Source organism: Chelmon rostratus, chromosome 6 (genome assembly GCF_017976325.1).
Source record: "Chelmon rostratus isolate fCheRos1 chromosome 6, fCheRos1.pri, whole genome shotgun sequence".
Taxonomy (NCBI): domain Eukaryota; kingdom Metazoa; phylum Chordata; class Actinopteri; order Chaetodontiformes; family Chaetodontidae; genus Chelmon; species Chelmon rostratus.
The window spans coordinates 27,112,015-27,132,095 of NC_055663.1; the positions used below are offsets into that span (position 1 = coordinate 27,112,015).

The 20,081-nt window shown below is 44.5% G+C and overlaps 1 protein-coding gene across 3 annotated transcripts in view; it reads left to right on the forward strand.

Annotated features, from left to right (window-relative positions):
• The first annotated feature begins 1,156 nt into the window (after positions 1–1,156).
• kif21a (kinesin family member 21A) overlaps positions 1,157–20,081 on the forward strand; it is a 53,087-nt gene continuing 34,162 nt past the window's right edge. For all 3 annotated transcript variants that reach the window (XM_041938284.1, XM_041938285.1, XM_041938286.1), the window contains exon 1: positions 1,157–1,543. In XM_041938284.1, the coding sequence (XP_041794218.1) occupies positions 1,500–1,543 (44 nt within the window). In that variant the 5' untranslated portion in view covers positions 1,157–1,499. The remainder of the gene's footprint in view (positions 1,544–20,081) is intronic.

Consider the following 20,081-nt stretch of genomic DNA (forward strand, 5'->3'; position numbering starts at 1 on the left):
TTTGTTTTTATTAATTTATTAGTGTAGCCATTTAAGTCATCTCTCCAGTGACCTCACACAGCGTCATGATGGTCATCAGCCACAAGGTGGCACTAAAGGTTCACCTAAGTGAGTAAACAAGCATTATATAGACATTTTCATGGATGGTACTGACCTGCAGATATTTCACAAGCATTGATTCTAAACACGTTTTAATGTTTCATGTGGACTTCTCAGACAAACACTTGTTTCAATGTTGAATCAACATAAAAGAAATCACTACGATGAATACTTACAGAAAAAATAGAAGGAATGAGTTCAGAAGCGAAGAAGAAAAGCATGCTTACTGGGTGCAAATCAGTCTTACAAAAACTGTTAACATACTGTTTGCACAATGGATCATTTCTTGTTTTTGATGAGACTTGCATTAAATTACAATAAACGTTTGGATCTAACTCGGTAAATGTAAATTTGTGTGTGTAGTTTCAAGTTTTGTTTTGTTTAATGTGTGATCTTATTCTTCTTTGGCCGTTTAGTGCCAGTAAATTAAGCCCCATAATAATGTTTGACTAGTTGACGACAGTGCATAATAAACATCAATGTTAGTTAAAAACATGAGGTCAGTAAATAAACATCTAGTTCAGAAGATTTTGTGGAAATTTCCTGACGTACTTTTGTTTTGCTACAGTAAGAAAGACAATCTGACATCACAGTTTGAACAAAACAAGAATCATATACCAACAAAACCATGAAAATTACAAAGACTAAAGACTAAAAAAGATTAAAAAATACGAATAAAAAAACAAAAAAATGAACATTAATTAGACTTTTTACATTTGGCAATACAATTTCACGTGTTTTCGACGTTCTCAGACCTTTTTTAAATTTATATATATGAAATTTACCTGCAGGCATCGACACTGGATCTTATAAAATAACTTAAATCATTATAATAATCTCACAAAACGTGCAACGCAACCTTGTCATGACGTCACCTCGCAGCCGTTGCCCAGGAGAGGGGCGTGGCTTGCTGACGCATTGCGGCTCCCTCCCCGGTGCGTAAACGCAGCTGAGAGGCACGGCGGCGCGTGCACGTGTTCTTACGTGTGTGTGTTTATATACGTGTACGCGCGCGCGGCGATGGCTCACCTAGCAGCAGCAGCAGCGGCGGCGGCGGCGGCGGCAGTCTGCATGAGGGCTCGAGCCGGAGCAGAAGCATCCGGGCCGGACTGCGCAGAGATGCCGCGCACGTAGACGCGACATGCGGACACGGCGCCTCACCTCCCCGCTCACCTCCTCGCTGATGTCACGGTTCAAACACCGTTCAGATAATTTTTGTGTGTGTTTTGAAATGGCGGCGCTGAGGTCGAGGTGAGCAGCTCCGTTGCTCGGTCCGCTCGCCTGCCGGGGAGTGCGCACTTTTTCCCTCCCTTCCTTTTTTTTATGCTAGGGGCAAGCAGCCAACACAGATAAATCCCGTTTTTGCTCTATATTTTTTGTCGATTTTTGCGTGAGGAATCATGACGACGGGGCAGGATGAAAGCTCAGTCCGCGTGGCACTGAGGTAAGTCACTAAAATTTAATTTAATTGTCTGTCAACGGATAAATGCGTAGCTGTCTTAATTGCCCGGTGCCACCTGTCAGTCAGTGCCGCGGGCCTACAAAACACCTGCAGGTCAACAGCAGCATCTGCTCACACACACACACACACACACACACACACACACCGTATCTATAAATTATCAGCCTCATTTCATTTAGAGCACGTTGACCCAGATCCAGGCGGTTCAACTCTTGATGCTGCCGCCGGCCTCTCAGGACACATTTTCGGTCTGTTTGTGGCTCACCTCCGCTGGGATTTGCAGTTTGCTGGAGTGTGATTCACAACATCTTCTCTGTGTCCGGACATAGCAAAGACATAAAGCATCACACCCATCACACACACACACACACGGGCCGTCCTCAGCACACTCTGCCATGCATGAGGAGGGATGATATCATCTATTGTACGGGCTATTAGGAAGACAGACAGGGAGGGTGGGAGAGAGACAATCAGCCTGTGTGTCTCCTCAAGCCTGGCCTCTCCTCAAAGCCTCCTGCAGAAAGACAGTTAATCGATGAAAGAAGTGCTTCACTGACAGCCAGGTTTCAAGGCAAGGACAGCGGAGCGTTCAGAGCAGCCCCCGTAACGCTGTCAAGCCCGCTCTTTGTTTGGAGACATTCAGTGGACGGCCCAGTCACGGCTCCAGTGATCCGGGCCTGGTGGCATCCATTCAGGCCTGTTTGCATCTGCAGAAAAGAGACAGAATCTGGCTTCTTCTCCTCGCAGTGCGTGCGCTTGATGTGCCATTATGCTGAAGCAGGCCGCTCCCACCCAGCTGGTGAGGTGGCACGGTGACAGTGGCATGATGGGAAACCAGTCTGTACCTCTGATTCGAGGCCATTCAGCGACCATTTGATCATTACGAAGTGATAGATAATGGCTTTTTCCTTTATTTTCTTGCTGTTGCTCATTCGTGCCCTAATGCTCACCCTCATGTGCACTTGCTCACAAAAGTGCATCATCATTGTGTGTGTGTGGAGCGTATTTATCCGGAGCTTCCTGATTTCCTGGGGGAAAATCCACATTTCGATGCTGTTCAAAAGCACGTTTGACATGTGATCTGCTTTTATTTTGTTGTGTGTGCGGGTCTGTTTTATTCTCAGACATCTTCCTTTTAGACATATTTGAAGTGACGTCATGTTGAGACATTTTCCAGCAGGGGTTTGCTTTAGCAGACGACGTTCATCATGTTTTCGTGATGGATCTGGATTCAAGAGCAAGTGCTTCTTCCTAGAGACGCTGCTTTGTCACACGGGAAGAAAGCCGCCGTAAAAGAGATGGAGACACCAATTTCTGCTCGGACGATGTCAGCAGATTGGATTTAAGAGTTCCACGTCGCCCCTTTCGGAGCCTGTAATGCTGTTAGGTCGCTCTGCTAAGAGTCGAGCAGGAGATCTGCTTGTGCCTTTGTGTTTGTCCCTCTGAAGCTGCAGTTAGAGGGGGAAAACCCTCTGGTGGTGGCAGTTAGCGACCAGAAAAATACCACCTGCGCAGGTGTAATGCTATAAGATGCAATAAATACTGACTCACTGTGTGAGTTCAGTTCATGTTGAGACCGCTGTGGTGTTTTAACTCACATCTGCGGGACAATTTGAGGCTGTAATTCGCCATTTTATTGAACTAGACCAGATCTTAGAATAGACCACAGACTGACTGAAAACTGGCTGTAGAGCTGAATTAACACCTGCATGATGCGGCGTCTCAAATGAGTGTGTGCAGAAACATAATCGACACATTGAGCAGTTTTCCGCCCTAACGCAGGATGTCTGCCGTCGAGGTAAACTGCAAAACAGATTATAGCCACTTAAGCAAAAACACATGCTTGTCCAAACTGGATCTAAGTATGTGTTCGAGATGACTTGCACTTTCTAAAAGAGCTTGCAAATTGCAGTTAAATTGTGGACAGCTTTCATCCGGTAAGAGGTGGATTTTTTTGAGCCCTGGTTCCAGGAACTAAAATTACAGCCCTTGGTTAAGCACGCTCGTTTCACTATGTCATATACGTAAAACCAGTTCTTTTTCCAAACATACCCAGAAAAGCACAGTTCACCTTTCTCTGTAAGACATCTAGGATTCGGGACGTCATGATGCCGGTGTTGTTATTAGTCCAACGGAGTTTACACGTTGCTTTTGTGTTGGGTCTGCAGTGGCATGTTGTAACTGCTACCAACTGGCAAAATACTTTGTCAGGACTGTTGACAAGTCTCACCGTGCACGTGCTCAACCAGTTCGAGTTGGGTGTGACAGTTCAGCCTCTCAGCTGCTTGAAATCCGAATAAACCCGTCTGCCTCCAACGTATCTCCAATATATTTGGGTTTGCTCACTCCTCTGCCCCGCAGGAGGCAGCGTACGTCAAAAAAAATACCCGAAATGTAAATGCAATTGCACAAGTGTCGGGCTTATCCCGGAGACCAGCGATTTCAAAAGTGCAGTTTAAGCCATAATGCTTGATCCCAGATTGCGTACCACCTTAAACAGTGTTGCTTAAGGACTGAGAGGTCCACCTGAGGTTGTTTAATCAGTGTAAGTCAGACCCGAGCTTATCTCAGCAGAGGCCGTCCTGTTCTTTCAAACACCCACAAAGGAACGCAACGCTAAAAGCATTTGCTTTTCTCATGCATCTGCGTCCATAGTACATTTAGCCGTGCAAACACAGGGTTAGTGTTGATAGTGCGTGGAGAAAGAGCTGCACAGTGCACCTCCCTGTATACAGTATATAGACTGCACTGTAGTTGGCTTATTTGCACAGTGCAAGACATCACAATACTTGGTCTTAAACGGTTGGTGTACATTAAGGGGATGGGCTCAGGAGGACTTGTTAGACCTGCCTGCTGCTACAATACAACAAACATAAAGCAGCGATCCTTTATTTTCCGAGCGGTGACAGATGAGCAGAGCGGATCAAAGCGAGGGGAGTGACTTGGGCCGTGTAAATCTGCTGTAACAAGTTTGTGTGCTGCAATTTAGCCGCTCTTCCCGAGCTCATTAAGCGCTCAATAACACGGAGCGGCCTCAAAATTAAAAGATGTGTCGCGTCGTGAAAGCTCAGTCGCTCTCTTTTTCGTCTTTCCTGTACGGGCTTGTTGATTTTGATGGTCAGCTGAGGGGCAGAACAATGACGATAATGAAATTAAATGGGCCCCTAAACCTCTTAAAGCTTAAGTTACAGGCATACTTTAATGTAATGACATGGAGGCATGCAGCAACTGGTGTAAGTGGCTAAGTCTAAGCCCCAGGTTGGAGCTCATGAGCCGACTGCAGAGACAGCGTTAACTGCGGTAGAAAAAGCTCGTTAAAATGAGCTGCCGTTAAAGCAGATATCTGCTATTACTTAATGACCAGACCAGGCCTGAACTCCCATGACAAGAGACAACAGCTGACAATAGCTGTGGGGGTTTACAATGCAAACAGAAGCTAGGGGCCTCTCCACTGAGAGGTGGGTTGCTGAATGATTGAAAGAAATGGAAAAACATGAGGAAAGAGTTCGATTCATGGACAAATATTCATGAATTGTGTATTTCAAAGCAATTCTAAACAATAACAAATTTGTCCAACTATACTTTTTTTTTTAAAAACAAACAAAAACTGACAGTTTGAAAGGTTTTTGTTTTATATGAAGCTGAACCATGAGCGCAGGACACTTATCTGAGCAGAGGGTGTTTGAGCCCTGGGCAGGCCCAGTAGAGGACTGGCGGAGGACCGGTGGGAGCTCACATATGCGGCGTTCAGATGCGTGTTCGTTACCCATGGCATCACCATGCAAACACAAAAGCCCCGTCGGGTCTAAAGCCTCTCTAAAGACCTCGTGCTTTGTTCACATCCACTGAGCCAAGCCAGCCTGTCAGGAGTTAGCCGCTGACCCGTGGGCCCGTGGATCTGTGTGTGTGTGTGTTGGTCTTGAGCTGTTCTCTGTTTCCTCTCATTGTTGCAGCGACCAGGCCGGTGTAATATTTATACCCGTCTGTGCTCTCGCAGTTTGACACTCTCACACCGGGAGCTTGCTGACTGTGTGAGGGACTTCATATGAAACACAATGCACGCAGTTTCATTTAGTCTGAACAGGCATGAATCCACACATCGCTGCATATAACTCAGGACTTTTCACAATCACCAGAAGAAAATGTATAATTCACACTGTCTGCATTACAGTTGATGCTAAACCTGCAGCTGAATGTGTGTTATTAATATGCATCGTCATCTGTTGGTGTTGCTTTGGATGGAAACGTGAGGATTTGCTGCTTTTCTTTGTCTTGTGTGACAGTAAATGGAAATCTCTGGGTTTTGTGCTGTTGAGTGAGACAAAACAAGCCAATTTGAAGACACTGCCTCAGGCTTTTGGGAAACTGTGCCATTTTACAGACCAATTAACTTATTAATTGGAGAAAATAATGAATATATATCACCTCTAAGCTGCAGGTGGTGGAATAAGATTCATGCATGTAGACAGAATGATACTTGAATGCCTTCATCTTTGCACGTTTTGAATTAAAATGTTCAGCAAACCGCAGGAACCGCTGTTCGTGCTGTTTTATGTGGACTGACATCCCTGAATATTCAAAACATCGCTCCAAACTGTAAAATGAGATTCAACTCCTGCATCGGGTATAGACCGACCGTGTGGACTTTCTTCGACGCTGCCACCGGGGAGTCTGGTGTGTTCTTTGTTGCTTTGTCTGGAGCGATGAGTCCAGCTCTGCGTCCTCCCGCTATGATCCACATTCCATTATTATAGAAATGGCCTGAGGGCAGCTTGCATCGTGCTGTATAACTTCACATGCCACTTGTCCTTTTTAAGTGTTAGCCAAGGTGTTAAAGCGCTAGCCAAGCTCTCCAGAGGAAAGCTATGAATAACACCCACTTTTCCTGCAGCACTAGTTCAAGGAGGAGTGTGGAGAGCAGGGCTCAGCATAGGCCAGTTTTGAATGTAAGATAAACTGAACTGACTTGTGTTTTATGGTACTTGAAGAAGTGCACTCAGGCTGCCAGACGATGTTAAGTTAATAGATGCTTATGCTCTCTGTACCTGTAATCAAGCTTTAGCAGATGCTTTTATAAGCTGTCATAAGCGATACAGTTAACTAAGCTTATAGTTCATAAAATGTCAAAAAATAGTTCTTTAACAAGTTTCCAGATTTTGAGGTGACATCTTTGGTTGCCAACCGGCAGTCCAAAACCCAAAGATACTCAATTACAATCATGCAAAACAGAAAAAAAGCTGCAAATTCTCACGTTGGAGAAGCTGCAAACAGCGAATAAATAACTCAAATTATAACTATGAGCATTCTTAATGTAGTTGCCGTAGTGGTTGCAGCAACTGTTAATAGATTAGTCAATCAAAATGTTTCAATTAAAGACGCCGAGCATGTGAAGGTGTGCCACTTTTGTCTCTTGTCTGTCTTTGTAAATGTCAGATCTTTAGGGATTAGACTGTTGGTTGACGCATCATCCGGGTCTCTGGCAAGCTTTTTGTAGACTTGAATGATTAATCCAGAAAATTAGTTGCAGCCCTACAAATGTCCTAAACAAAGCTGGGGGGACCTTGGACTTCTCTGTGCAGGAGGGAGTTCCTGCAGCAGCAATGATCACACATTCGATTATCTTTAGCAGCTGACTTCGTCATGGTGACAGGCTGCGCTATAACACAGTAATTTGAGTGAAACCCAGATACATTTCCAGCGTTGGGCCTTCGTGACCCTCTTTCTAGACAGAAGGCTCTCCTATTCCGAGACGATCCTAAGCATAGCCTACACTTAAATTCAACTTGGCCCAAAATAGACTCACTGGCCGCAGCATTGCTGGAAGACCTCGGTTATCTATATCACAACCTTCAGAGTCAGCACATTTCTGCTCGACACATCTGCACCAATGCAGCACACCACATGTGAACAGGTTTATTACAATGGAATAGATTTCTTCTTTATGTATCACTTAGGAAACAAACTGGTCATGCAAAATAAATTGGCCGTAATTATAGAGTAGCTTACGTGAATGCCACACCCATGCAAATATGTTGTTCTCTCTGCTGCCGCCGCCGCCTTTGATTCTCTCCGCTGCACTATTTTCTTCCTCCTCGCTTCAGTTTTCACTCCAACACAACTCAAGCCTGTGTTGTCAGCCTTTTCCTCCCTGTACAGATCTGTCCAGTTAAGGGCTCAGCTAAAATGGATCAGGTCTAAATGTGGAACTGGTGCCGCAAATAGGATGTGGATGTAACTGAACTTCCATCATCAAACTGCCAGCGGAACGTCACAAATAGGCCTCAGACAGTCACAGATAGCTGTGTTTGCATAGCGAGCTGCCACCTTGTTATTTATGTCAGGAGGCTGTCTCTGCTGGTAATAGGTAGGGATGCATTTTCTATGTTAAGGGAGCTGGTCTTCATGCATCAAGCTCTGTCTGTCTTTGCATTAAAGGTGATATCTGAGGTTATACCTGTGGTATCTCTCATCACTGGCCTAATTGGAATGATAAACTGTCTTAAAGCTAGCTCATTAAAAACGTGCAGTTGGCCCCATGAAGGTGGCATAATTAGAACCTTGTGGGCTGCAATGATTATTTTCATTGGTTTATCTGCCAATTATTTTTACAATACCCGTATTTTCCGCACTATGAGGCGCACCTAAAAGCCTTTAATTTTCTCAAAAACCGACAGTGTGCCTTATAATCCGATGCACCTTTTATATGGATCAATATTGGTTAATTATGGCTATCGTAGTCAGGGGGCGTGGCCGAAGTAACAGCGGTAAATGTGTAAAGGGCGTTCCGTCAACCTGAATAATAAAATGACTATTTCACTGAACAATGAAAAAATATGCATTTATGCTAAATAGTAGGCAATTAAAATATGAATCAAACGTGGTTAATGTGATTTCTGCTCCTGAACCTCAGCACACAGCGTCTGCACATCAGCACTGTGCGCCGTCACCTGCATCTTTACGCAGGATCATGAACTGTCATCTGTGAGCGAGCGCGATGTTTGTTTCAAAACGAACAAACTAAAATAAAATACATTTTAAATAAATGCTCATTAATAATTTTCAAGAGCCGCATCAGAGGGATGAAAGAGCCGCCGGAGCCGCGGCCCTTTATGGAATCAGTTTGACATGCCTGGTCTAGTTTGTCCAAGCAAAATGGCCAAAAATGTTCCAGTTCCAGCTGCTCGGATGTGTAACTGTGGGTTCATTGTCTTGTATGACAGTAAACTACTTGTGTTCGGGTTTTGGACCGTTTGTGGATTACACAAACACTTCGAGATCCTGGTCTGCGTGCAGGCAGCCGCTTAAACAACACAACAGCTTCTTCGCACTTCTTGCACCGCGAGGCTGCGACACACCTTCCAGCGTCAGACAGCCTCGCACCTAAAATGCAGGCGTGGATGGAGCCGTGCTGAAGGCGGCGTATGCTAATGAGCCTTCACCACCTGCTGGCGCCATTCGGCAGCTGTCTTGTTAATCTCCATATTCATGAGGTGTTAGTCATTTTAATTTTGCTGCAGGTGTGCACGCTCAACGTGGGTGGTGCCTTTGTTAAACGCTTCAGTGTTTGTTGGCCACCCGCTGGCAGGAAATAAAACCATGTATCTGAGAGAGATGTAAATGGTTAACTGTGGAGCCGCACTAACTTCCACTCGACCTCCGCTGTTTACCTAACCCATTATCTGCTATCTGGCTGCCTTGAAAGCTGCAGATGGTGGCTGGCTGATGTGTCCCTCACCCACCCGTGCACACACACACACACGCTCTCTCCACATTGTCATGCTCGGCCTGTGGTTGACACAGAGATGGGACTCCTGTGTCAACACCACATGGTTGAATGACACTGCAGTCCAGCCCTGACGCTGCGATGCGGCCAGCGAAGCGGAATTGTCGAGAAAAATTCCAAACCTGCATCCAAAGACATCACGCTCGTTATTTTTGTCTTCTTTTCTTTAGTAGATTGGATAATATCGTATTTCATCTGGCCGTGTGGTGCGGTGATTATTTATAAGCTGTGGACTGAACATCCAATACCTGTTGATGTTATTGTGTAGCTGTATAGACCAAGCTTTGTAAAACAGGATGTGATATTTGCAGCCATTCTGGTTTGAGCTTTTATCTGTGCCGCTGTACAATCAAAAGGTGACTGGTCGGGTTTTTAAGGGCCCAAACAATAATTATGAAGTGAAGCTATTTTGTGCTAATTCTTGACATCCATCTTTGTGTTTTTTCCAAGAAAGAGTATTTTTTGTTCTGGGAAACTGCTCACTTAAACATTTGTGACACTAAAACTCGGCGTAGAAACTTACATTAACAACACAAGGTGCTTTTTGGGAGAGGGTGGCCGACCCATCTGTTCAGTTGCAGGTCCGTTAGGCTTTTAAATGCAGATGTGGTGCAGAAATATGGGATGGACAAGGTTGAGGGTCTGACCGTGGACTGTGAACATCCCCCTTTCACATCTGAGACCTTTGTGGCACGTTATTCCCTGTTTCTCTCACCACTCATTTGCTTTCATCTCTCTAGTGGAGCCTGACTAATGAAGGTATAATTATTTAAAACATAATAAAGATAGTGTCTGCAGCTGTTATCAGACAGCAATCCCTGTCTTGAATGTTGGTATAGATAAAATTGGCTTATTTTCTTTTATTCTTTTGTTGAAAGCACCCAGATGGACATGTTAGGGCTAAAAATTATACATTTATAATGCTGTTGTTACGTCCATGTGCAGTGAAATATCTTTTTTCCCAATCAAACAGCCAGAGGATGCACATATACACTGAGATTTAACTCCTCTGCAGCATCAGCATCGCCTATAATCAGCAAGCATGAATTGCTTTTGCACGAATGTTGATGGTTTAATTGCTAACGATTGCTAGCTGTCGTTCTAAGGCTGTACTGCTGTTACATGAGACGCTTGACATCATGCTGCCAGCCCTGTATTAGCGATGTAAGAGAAGCACACGCAGTAAGAGTTTATTTGTTGTGCTAGATGATCCAAATGTAATTAAACGCCTCTCATATTGGGTTTTATGCGCGAGTGTGTTTTGGCCAGCGTTTCCACTCCCGAAAAGGACGCATCGTTCACGGCACACTCGTGTGTCCACAAATAAAGTGCATCAGCCACACTAAATAAAGAAGGAGGCTTTAAAATCGTGGCTGCGCAGTCAGTTTTCAGTCATGTGATATTTAAAAGTCTGATCTTCCTTTTGTTCCGTTTTCGCGGCCAGGCTTTGTTTTGGAGGAAACTCTGGCACATTTTACGCTTCAGTCTGATTTATTGTGGCAGGTGTGAACAGGCGATTTAAACGTAACAGCAAGGAGGTGACTCCTTTGGGTCAAGGCCCCTTTCCAAGGGAACTGCAGAGAAACAGCACGATTTGATGGTTTTAGCTATAAATGACTGTAAACTTGCAAGTAACAAATGCATGTGACTTTAATATAAATCCCGGTTTGTAGCTTGATAGTTATTAATATAAATAAAATGCAGAAGAGTGAAGAAAATAAGCCTTTAAATTGTGGTTGTGACTTAACTGTTTGCCATAATTTGTTAGCTGCAGGCTAATTTAACAGAGCAACCAGTGCTAATGACAGCATGCCACAAGCTGACATGATCGACATACAGGATTAGATACGAGTGATGTATGACATGTTTAAAAACACAGGAAGCTGCTAAATCGACTAATCTGGCCACCGCAAGATGTTTTTTCACCACCTGATGATCCTGGATTGAAAACTGTTTACATGTGTGCGTGCGACATGTGCCACAGAGAGGAAGAAACGGTCCGTGTTCCCTCCCAACGGCGACCCCGGCCTGCCTGCCAGTTTTTCCTCTCCATGTCGACGGCTGCAGATGATCCCTCGCTGACACCTCATGCTGCCTGACCTTCCCCTCCCCGCCCCTGATAATGATGGGGGGTGGTCTGCTCCCTGACCCCTGACCCGCAGGAAGCAGTAAAGCCATTATCAGCGTGCCACGGGGACTTGGCGCGGCCTTGTTTGTTTTTGAAAGCACATTTTCCGAAAGGCTCGCGAGCTGGAGGATCAGTGGGATATCCAGGCGCATCCAGAGCTTTATTAAAGGAAGATGAACCATCGAGCTCAGCAGCAGGGGAGTGTCAGCCCTCCATGAACCCGGTGTGCAGATTATAAACCGCAGTGTGTCCTGACAGAGGCCTGGGTGTGTGTGTGTTGTTTTTGACAGCGGAGGCTGTGTGATGAGTTCGTTCTCTGTCTCCACTGTTGCTCTGAAGCTCACCCAGTGACAAGTCTGTGGAGATCAAACCATTTTAAAAATAAATGTGACTCAGTTTGAGTTTTAGGAATCAGGAGGTGGAAAACTGGCCTGAGGAGACCCGTGGCCGCAGCTTTCCTTGTTAAATAACAATAGAACAGAAATGGGTCTTCACGCTTCAGACCAGGAGCATTGCACTGAGGACGTGGACATGTTTTTGATACTGGTGCAAAATACGATATCCATGTCTCTTTTGAAATCCTGCATTGATGAATATCATTTTCAGCAAAACTGTTTTTAACAAAAGAAGCCAGACTACTCGAATGTTGCATGATGTCTAAATAGGGGTGCACGATAGTTATCAGGAATTTATGACATCATTCCGATAAGTCCGATATCATGACAAATAGCCCTGATAACATATGTGTTTTTGTCAGCACGGCAGTGCCTCGCTCCCACTATGAGACCCGAATGGCCTGCAGTGAATGCTGTGTTCATGTGGCGTTGGCATAATCAGAAAAACTCTTTGTCACCGGGAAAAATCAAGAATACCCCCTCATGCCAGAAAACAACTCGATAACTCGGTCATAATTTTGGTAGTTGCTGACTTGAATTAACATCTGCAGCATTTTTACACATGTTACACATAAGGAATAGAAACATGAACTTAAAAAGGCCGAAAGAACGACTACCAAATGAGGGAACGGGGGAATGTACGTTACACCTTGAATGCAGCATGCGGCACGGCGTGCTTATGAAAACAGAGTTCAGACTTCTTCAAAGTTTCAAAGACTGTTCGCTGGTTATTCATTACAAATGTTCCACGAGGAGGGAGAAACAGCACAAGCTTTAATACTTCAAACCTGGTCAGCCACCTGCAACATAACCAGAGTTTGGAAAGCGTATGAGGACGCCCGGCCGGCTAAAGACGCTAACGTTAGCAAGGCAGCATGACCCACGGGCTAAGGTTATTGAAGATTTAATCATGACATGATGGCGCTTGCCTTACTATGGACTGCCTTTTTTCAGTTTGTTTACATAGATAAGTCTAAGTAAGGGCTAATGTATCTTCCTTCACGATGACATAGAAGCCCGACGCGAAGCGATGGGGTTTATTTCTCCGTAGGAACCTGCTCACTATACGTTATCCCGCTTAGAACACGGCTTACTACTAAAGCGCTCAATAATGTGACATAAAATAGTGATTAAAACATATTTTATAGATTTAAAATGAGCCTACTCTCGTCTGTCACATCTCTCACTGCGCAGCGGCTCTGAAAGTAAACGCGTACGTTGCGTAGCAACCGCCTCTCACTGTGTGCCGCTGTTTTTGGTGTTGTTTGTGGTGTTGATGTCATGATGTTAGGTATATGTGTGTGTTATCGGTATCGGCCTTTCGGAGCTGAAAGTTATCGGTATCGGTTTTAAAAAACAGTCACGTGCATCCCTATGTCTAAACATAAGCAGCTGAATAAGATCTAAATTAAACAGCCTGCATTTGGTAAAATTGTGATTAAAATCAGGAAGTCTTTCGTTGGACGAATAAGTAAAGATCGCAGATGTGACCTGGCGTTTGATGTCATGTTTATTTAGGTTCGGCAGGTTCGATCGGCCCTGTTCTTTAACTCCCCTGAGAGCTGTGTTTGGGCCAAGTTTAAGTAAAGTCTCAACTCTGTCAGTAAGTTTAAGGTCTCATGTCCTCGACAACAAAGACTCGTAAGTCTTGAATAACAAATAGTGAGCCAAGATTCAAGTTTTCTTTGAATCTCAAGTCTTGAAGGGAGTAAAGTCTCTGCAGGACTTCTCCCATTTCCCTCATGGATAAAAGATGTTTGACAGTTTTAGAATCATATTTGTTTTTGTTATCTGAATTGTGGGCCTAAGCATAGATGCTTTTATATGATACAGTACTGTAATATGTATTAGAAATGGAATCGCAGTTTTTGAAGAGGAATTGTGGATTCCGACTTAAAATATAACCACGGCGCTGGATTAAAACCACTGCCTTGGTTAATTGATGCAGCACAGACCATGAAGAACGTCTGAGCGCTTGACCTGAGGCTAACTCGGCTTTCCAACGCGGCTTTGGGCTGATTAATATTTCATATCCTCCAAACATAACTTGGACCTTTAGCTCAGGCTGAGTTGGCAGCTTTGTGCAATTAACAGAGTGTGTAACTATGGCCTGGCTGGGTGCTTACACTTAAAAAGAGGTAAAATTATCCCTGCGGGTTAAGATTAATTATATGATAAAGGCTTTTTGATGCTCACGCTTCAGTCACGAGGATGGAGCCTAATTCGCCGGTTGGGTTGGCAGTGAATTAACCTCGTCTGAAGTCTGTGACGGGCGGCAGGGCGCTGAGCAAGTTTCCCCTCTGACGCCCCTCCTCCTGCCATCTTTTAGTCGGCCAGACCAGCATTATATCCTGCTGGGATCGGATTATGACTTTAATTCTTGGCTCCCGTTGTCGGTCACCATGGCAACCACATCCTTCATGTCACGCACGGTACGGACTGCACAGCCGCAAAGACATATTGGTGCAATATCAGGAGACGTCGAACCTCCACAGATACAAGGTTGAAGCTCTTCTCTGTGATGCATCCGTGTTCGGCCGGTGCACAGATTGCATGTGCTTGTGGTTTTCCTGCAGCTCGCCCGCGGCCCGGTGTTCAGTGGAACAAGACGCTGCTCTGAGCTCTTTGTCTGGTGCAGTAGGTGGTCCTGTCTGGCTGAACGGACAGAGCGTGAAACCACTTCTAGCGAGGTTTTTGATACTAAAAATGTACCGTCTCATTGTGCTGTGAGGCACTTTAAACGCAGCCGCCCAAACCACAAAGATTCCCTGTCGTGCAACTGTCCTGCAGATAAGTTTGTTATAAATTCAGCGCAGTTGGGCCTAAGATGTCGTCATTGTCTCCTTTTCTTTCTTTTTTTTTTTTGCCGGGCGGTCCTGTCTGAGACAGCAGCTAAACTGCAGCAGTCAGCAAACATGCTGCGAAACCAGGACTCTCCCTTTACGTCCACTCCTGTATATTAATGTCCTGCTTCTGCACAGTGAGGAGCCTCGTTCGCCTCAAAATACTCACAAGCTTTGACGGTTTGTGAGACGCAGAAGTCCTTCCAGCTCCCACAGTGTTAAGTCTGTCCCTTCAAACCCGCACACTGCCCCAATTGACATACACGTCAGCTGAGCTCTGTTGCGCCAATCCCCGCACTGCTATGGAGATTATTATTTTTTTGCATACACATGCAACGTGCAACCACTGCCAGCACTCAGTGTATGAAGACAGATCTCATTAGAGTAGTCTGCCATACTTATATGTAAATATAATAAGTAAGAAAGAAGGGTTATAAGAAGGAGCTTGAGAGGTTATTCTGGAAAATGAATATTCTCTAGCTTTTAGCACAGGAGGAACGGTTTTTATATCACACATGCCTGGTTTTCATGTACTTTTACGGTGGTGGAACAGTGATATTGTGTTAGTACTGTGTATCTGTATTATGTACTGTATGTGTAGTGTAAGGTCAAACCTATTTTAATGATTTTTTACCAGTGGAAGTAGTTGTTGGTCAAGCTAACCAGGATTCAAATGAACGTCCAATCTAATCCATAAAAAGCTAAATGTTACAATAAAATGGAGCGATATTAGCTTGATTTTAAGATTTTACCAAACATTTTGAGAAACAACATGTCACCTGTAAAACTTGTCTTATACAGCAACTAAACACTGACTGCACATTATAGATATTATATCAGTAATTTCGTGTCGGATGTTGTCCTTCACATACAGACGCAGTACACGGTGATGTAGTCATTTCTCTGGTTGTGAGAACTTCTTTGGGATCTGTAACCCCTCCCTTGTGGTGTCCTTTTCTGAGGTTGCCCTACACACCTGAGTGACGCCGCGTCTTCAAATGAACAGACAGAAGCGCAGCGTTTGTCTTTCCAGGACAGTGATTGACAGGAAGATTAAGGCAAAACAACAGCAGGAAGCTTCCGAGGCAATTAAGCGCATGTTCCTGACTGTGATCTGCAACTTACCTGACCAGTTCTGAATTGTCCTCATGTGTTAAACCGAAAAGGTAAACCCCGCCCTCCTGGCACACGAGCAGCCGCCTCATCGTAGCTACTCTGTCCCTGCTGCCTCGCTGCGATTACAACCACGAGGAGGCGTGTAGTCAAAGACGCTTTCTCTTTTATAACCTTCTTTCCTCTGCACGCACTCTTCGCCTCTGTCCTTCACGCAGGCTTAGATGCCTCCTTTAGGAAGGAGAGTGAGACGTTACGCTTCAGGTCGGGCGGGCAGCACAGTGGCAGGTGACATCATCCCGAGCTGCCGCACTGCTGCTCTCAGCAGATCTGCACAGAGCGATGTGGCCTGTTTACTCTCCAGTCTGCAGCGACCAGCGGGAGTGGAGCTGTAGCTTTTTATTTTCCTCAAACATTTGACATTCAGTACATTTTTTTAAAGCAAGTGCAATAGAAATACGTATATTTGCAAAATAATGAGATCCTTGACATAATTCAGTGTCATTAGCACGACCTGCTAAAAGGTGATATTTGAGGTTAATTGTTAATTTCTTTGTCTTGTGATTGAAGCATGGAAACATGACCCAAAGCTATAAGAATAAGAGTTTTCTGGCTAATCATTTCTTAAAATACTTTGTGTGCCTATCTGTAGCACATCCTTAAATCTCTTCACTTATATTTTTAGCAACATTTCTATAATTCACTCTTTATTTTTGCTGACAGCTGGATAAGAACTGTAACTGTAGATGAAGCTGTGAAGAGTTCATAGTCTGCAGCCTCCGACAGGCCCAGTCTCACACCTCTGCTGCATATCCTTCACCCCTCCCCTGCAGCCACGTGTGACCTGTAATAATTTATCGAGTGCAGTGGGGAGGAGGTGCGATGGGGGCCGGAGGGATTCAGGGCTGTGGCTGCAGGTTTGGGCGTGCTCAGGTGTTCTTAGCTGAACCCACAGCTCAGAAACGAGCTGTGAATGGGCAACACTCTCAGAAAGCACAGATAAAACAAGCTCGTTGCTGAACGGTGTTGATAGACAGACGTGTACCCAAACTGTCATCACGCTCACAGTCAGTTTATAACCCTGATCCCAGACCTGACGTTGAATTGAATTGTCTGATTGACAGAAAATCAATTAAAAACAGCGCAAAGTCAATTTATTTAATGTTTGACCTCATCAGCGTCATTAATTTTTGTAAATATCTGCTTATTATGAATTTGATGCAGCAACACGTTTCACAACAAGTTGTGACAGGAGCAACTAACGACTGGGAAAGCTCCAAAAACACCTGTTTGGATCATTCCACAGGTAAACAGGTTGATTGGTAACAGGTGATAGCATCATGATTGGGTGTGAAAGGAGCATCCTGGAAAGGCTCAGTCGCTCACAGCGAGGAGGTTCAACACTTTGTGAACACGTGATTTGGATAAAAGTATGTTGCTACGTGGGCTCAGGAAGACTTCACACGTTTTCTAGAATCAGGGTTGTAAATATGCAAGACAAAAATCCTAATTTCAACAGTTATTGTGTGCTATTTGTCTCCTTCGGAGCAGGGGAATCCAGACTTGGACTGGGTCTGTCTGTCTGTCTTGCTGTACAGCCCTCCGTCATTTTTGATTTCCTACTTTCTGCCTTCTCTCTTTGCCTTATTTACATTTATTTACACAGCGTCCCAGCCTTTTTGGACTCAGGGTTGTCATGCAGAGCCTCAGATGTCTGTCTCTCTAGCTTTGGACCCTCTTGTGTTTGTATCTGAATCTGTTGCTGGCTGACAATCACCAGACAAGTCTCTGCTGCAGAGACGCCGCGACCCTTGACCCCGACCCTCACCTGAACTCTGACCTCGGCTCCGCCCCTAATGCTCAAAATCCATAGCCCCTGAAATAGACCAGTCACCGCAGCTGTTTTTAACGGCTCTTGTACGATACAGTGATGCTCGGTTTACTCATCGCAGACTGCTGTGGCTTCAGTCCTTCTTGATAATCAATGAGAGCTATTGATCTAAACTTCCGGCTTATGCAAATTCAGCCAGCTCACAGAGTGCTAACACTTTTGGCGTCCTATTTTCCTTTTGAACTCATCTTTTACAAAAGAAATCCACTTACTTTCAACTAATGAGCTGCCGCGGAGCCTTATTTAGCGAGTAAAGTGTGGGCGAAATTCAAGACCGGTTGAAATCAAGATCAATCATAGCAAGAATATTGATCAGACACAGTACGCTCATCGTCACGATACAAGAAAGCACATCTGAAAGTCGCCAGTGGAACTGAAATCTTGTAAAAAGGTGTGAACTTCTGTTCAGACAGCTGACAACTTCACTCCAAAAACAGCTAAAACCTGACAAATTCAAAATTATATTCGACTGAACTCTGAAATATTAACGTTTGCATTAATGAGAAACTAATCTCCTCCACAGCCCCGACGGTACAGGAGGGCGTGTCGCTATTTACATGCAGATGAAAAGAGTAAATTTGGGAAATGCCATCAGACTCCCGAGTGTGAAAGTACTGTGGGAGAGACAGACAGGATTACACACCCAATTAGTGAGCTAAATTGCCTGAAACAAAGACCCCCCCCGAGGTTACTGGAAAGGATTAGATTTCTAGAACACTCTTACAGGCCGAGGAGACATGCAGTTGGGAGAATATGGTGAATTTGACATGGACGCTAATTGATTTTCTGACTGGCGTCATGTTTATTGTTCCGGTGCAGCAGCAGCAGCAGCACGGTGAGATCCAAAGAACACGAGCGCTGCAGAGTAACTGAAGCTGCGTTTCCATTACAGTTGTCCACAAAATAAAAGCGATATTTCTGAAATGTCGGCAAAGTTCGAATGCGACTTGCAGGTGTTTCCATTGAACGGTGTTTTGCAAACCAGCCCAAATTCTCGTAAGTTCTCGGACGTCCCGCGAGATGTGTGTGCGTGCTGTGCGTCGGTAAAACTTAACACAAAGCCCTATAATTAAAAAGCACATGCTGAAGGTGAAATAAAGAAATGATCTGTTAACTTAGAGTGATCACTGATTTTAATGGCCTATTATTGATCACTTTGTTATTACGCGAGGCTCCTCTGACAGCGTCGGCTCGCTCTGACAGCGTCAGCTCGCGCCGGCGGAGCAGCAGCAGAATACAGGACTGTGAATTACTGAAGTGTCCTTTGAACATATTTTCTATCAGCAATAATGTGTAAATATTAAAGTTAATGGCGTGCACGCGTGTCTCCCACATAGCTGAGGTGCACACACTCATCACAAGTTCATCTCACGATTAATGAAAACGGAATGATTAGATTTTGCAAAGTGCGCACAGGACGAGATCACAGTCATCGGATTGGCCAGCATGACAGCTGGAACAGCTGGAGTGTTTTTGTACTTACTGAGATCCAGAAAACATACAAACACTACAAAATTGACAAGACGTTATATCTGACTGCATGCAGCCGTCCCGAAACGGGGAGTCCGCTGACCTCGGAGACGCGTAAATTAGAAAAAAGTGTTTCCATTACACTTTTGCGATACACCTAAATATCGACACGTCTGAAAAACCACCTCATGAGAGCGTAAAAATGTTTTCGCGATATTTGAGAGGATTTTCGAAATTTAGGTGTTTCCATTGCCGCATTGGATTTGCGCATTTCTAGGGGCAATGGAAACGCAGCTTGAGAAGGATTGAAGAGGTTTGTTGTGTTTCTTTATTCACTCTTGTTCTCCAGTTAGTTGTACCGAGGACTCTCCTGATCCACAGAAATGTCTGGTTTCCCCCTGGAAGCGGTTTATCAGAGGGGGTAAAAACATCCTGAAGCATCTTGACTCATGATCCGTTTAATTAACCATTAAACTCATTAAATATATATGCGTTAAATAGTGCCTCAAGGTTCCTGCTTTATTTATTTTAGATCATAAAAGTGTGTTTATTTTCATGATTGCAAAAGCGTGCACCCTGCTGAGCCAACAGCCAAATTACTATCATAAATGAAAGATAATTGGGACATGCCTGGACTTAAGTCTCCTAAGTCATGTAGCATGTCTTTGGTAAGCTGAGGCCCTAGTTTACTTAAACCTGAGGCTTGTTTTCTACTTGTATTGGAGATAATTGGGAAAACAAACTTTGTGCGGATCTGCTCTGTTGACAAAACTGCTCAAAAGTCCGAATGTAGATTTAAACTAACGTCTAAGCTTTGTTAAAACTGGCTAACCTAAGCAAAACTGCCCCCCAGGTACCGTCAGCAGCTGCTTCATAATAAAGTCTCACTCAATACTG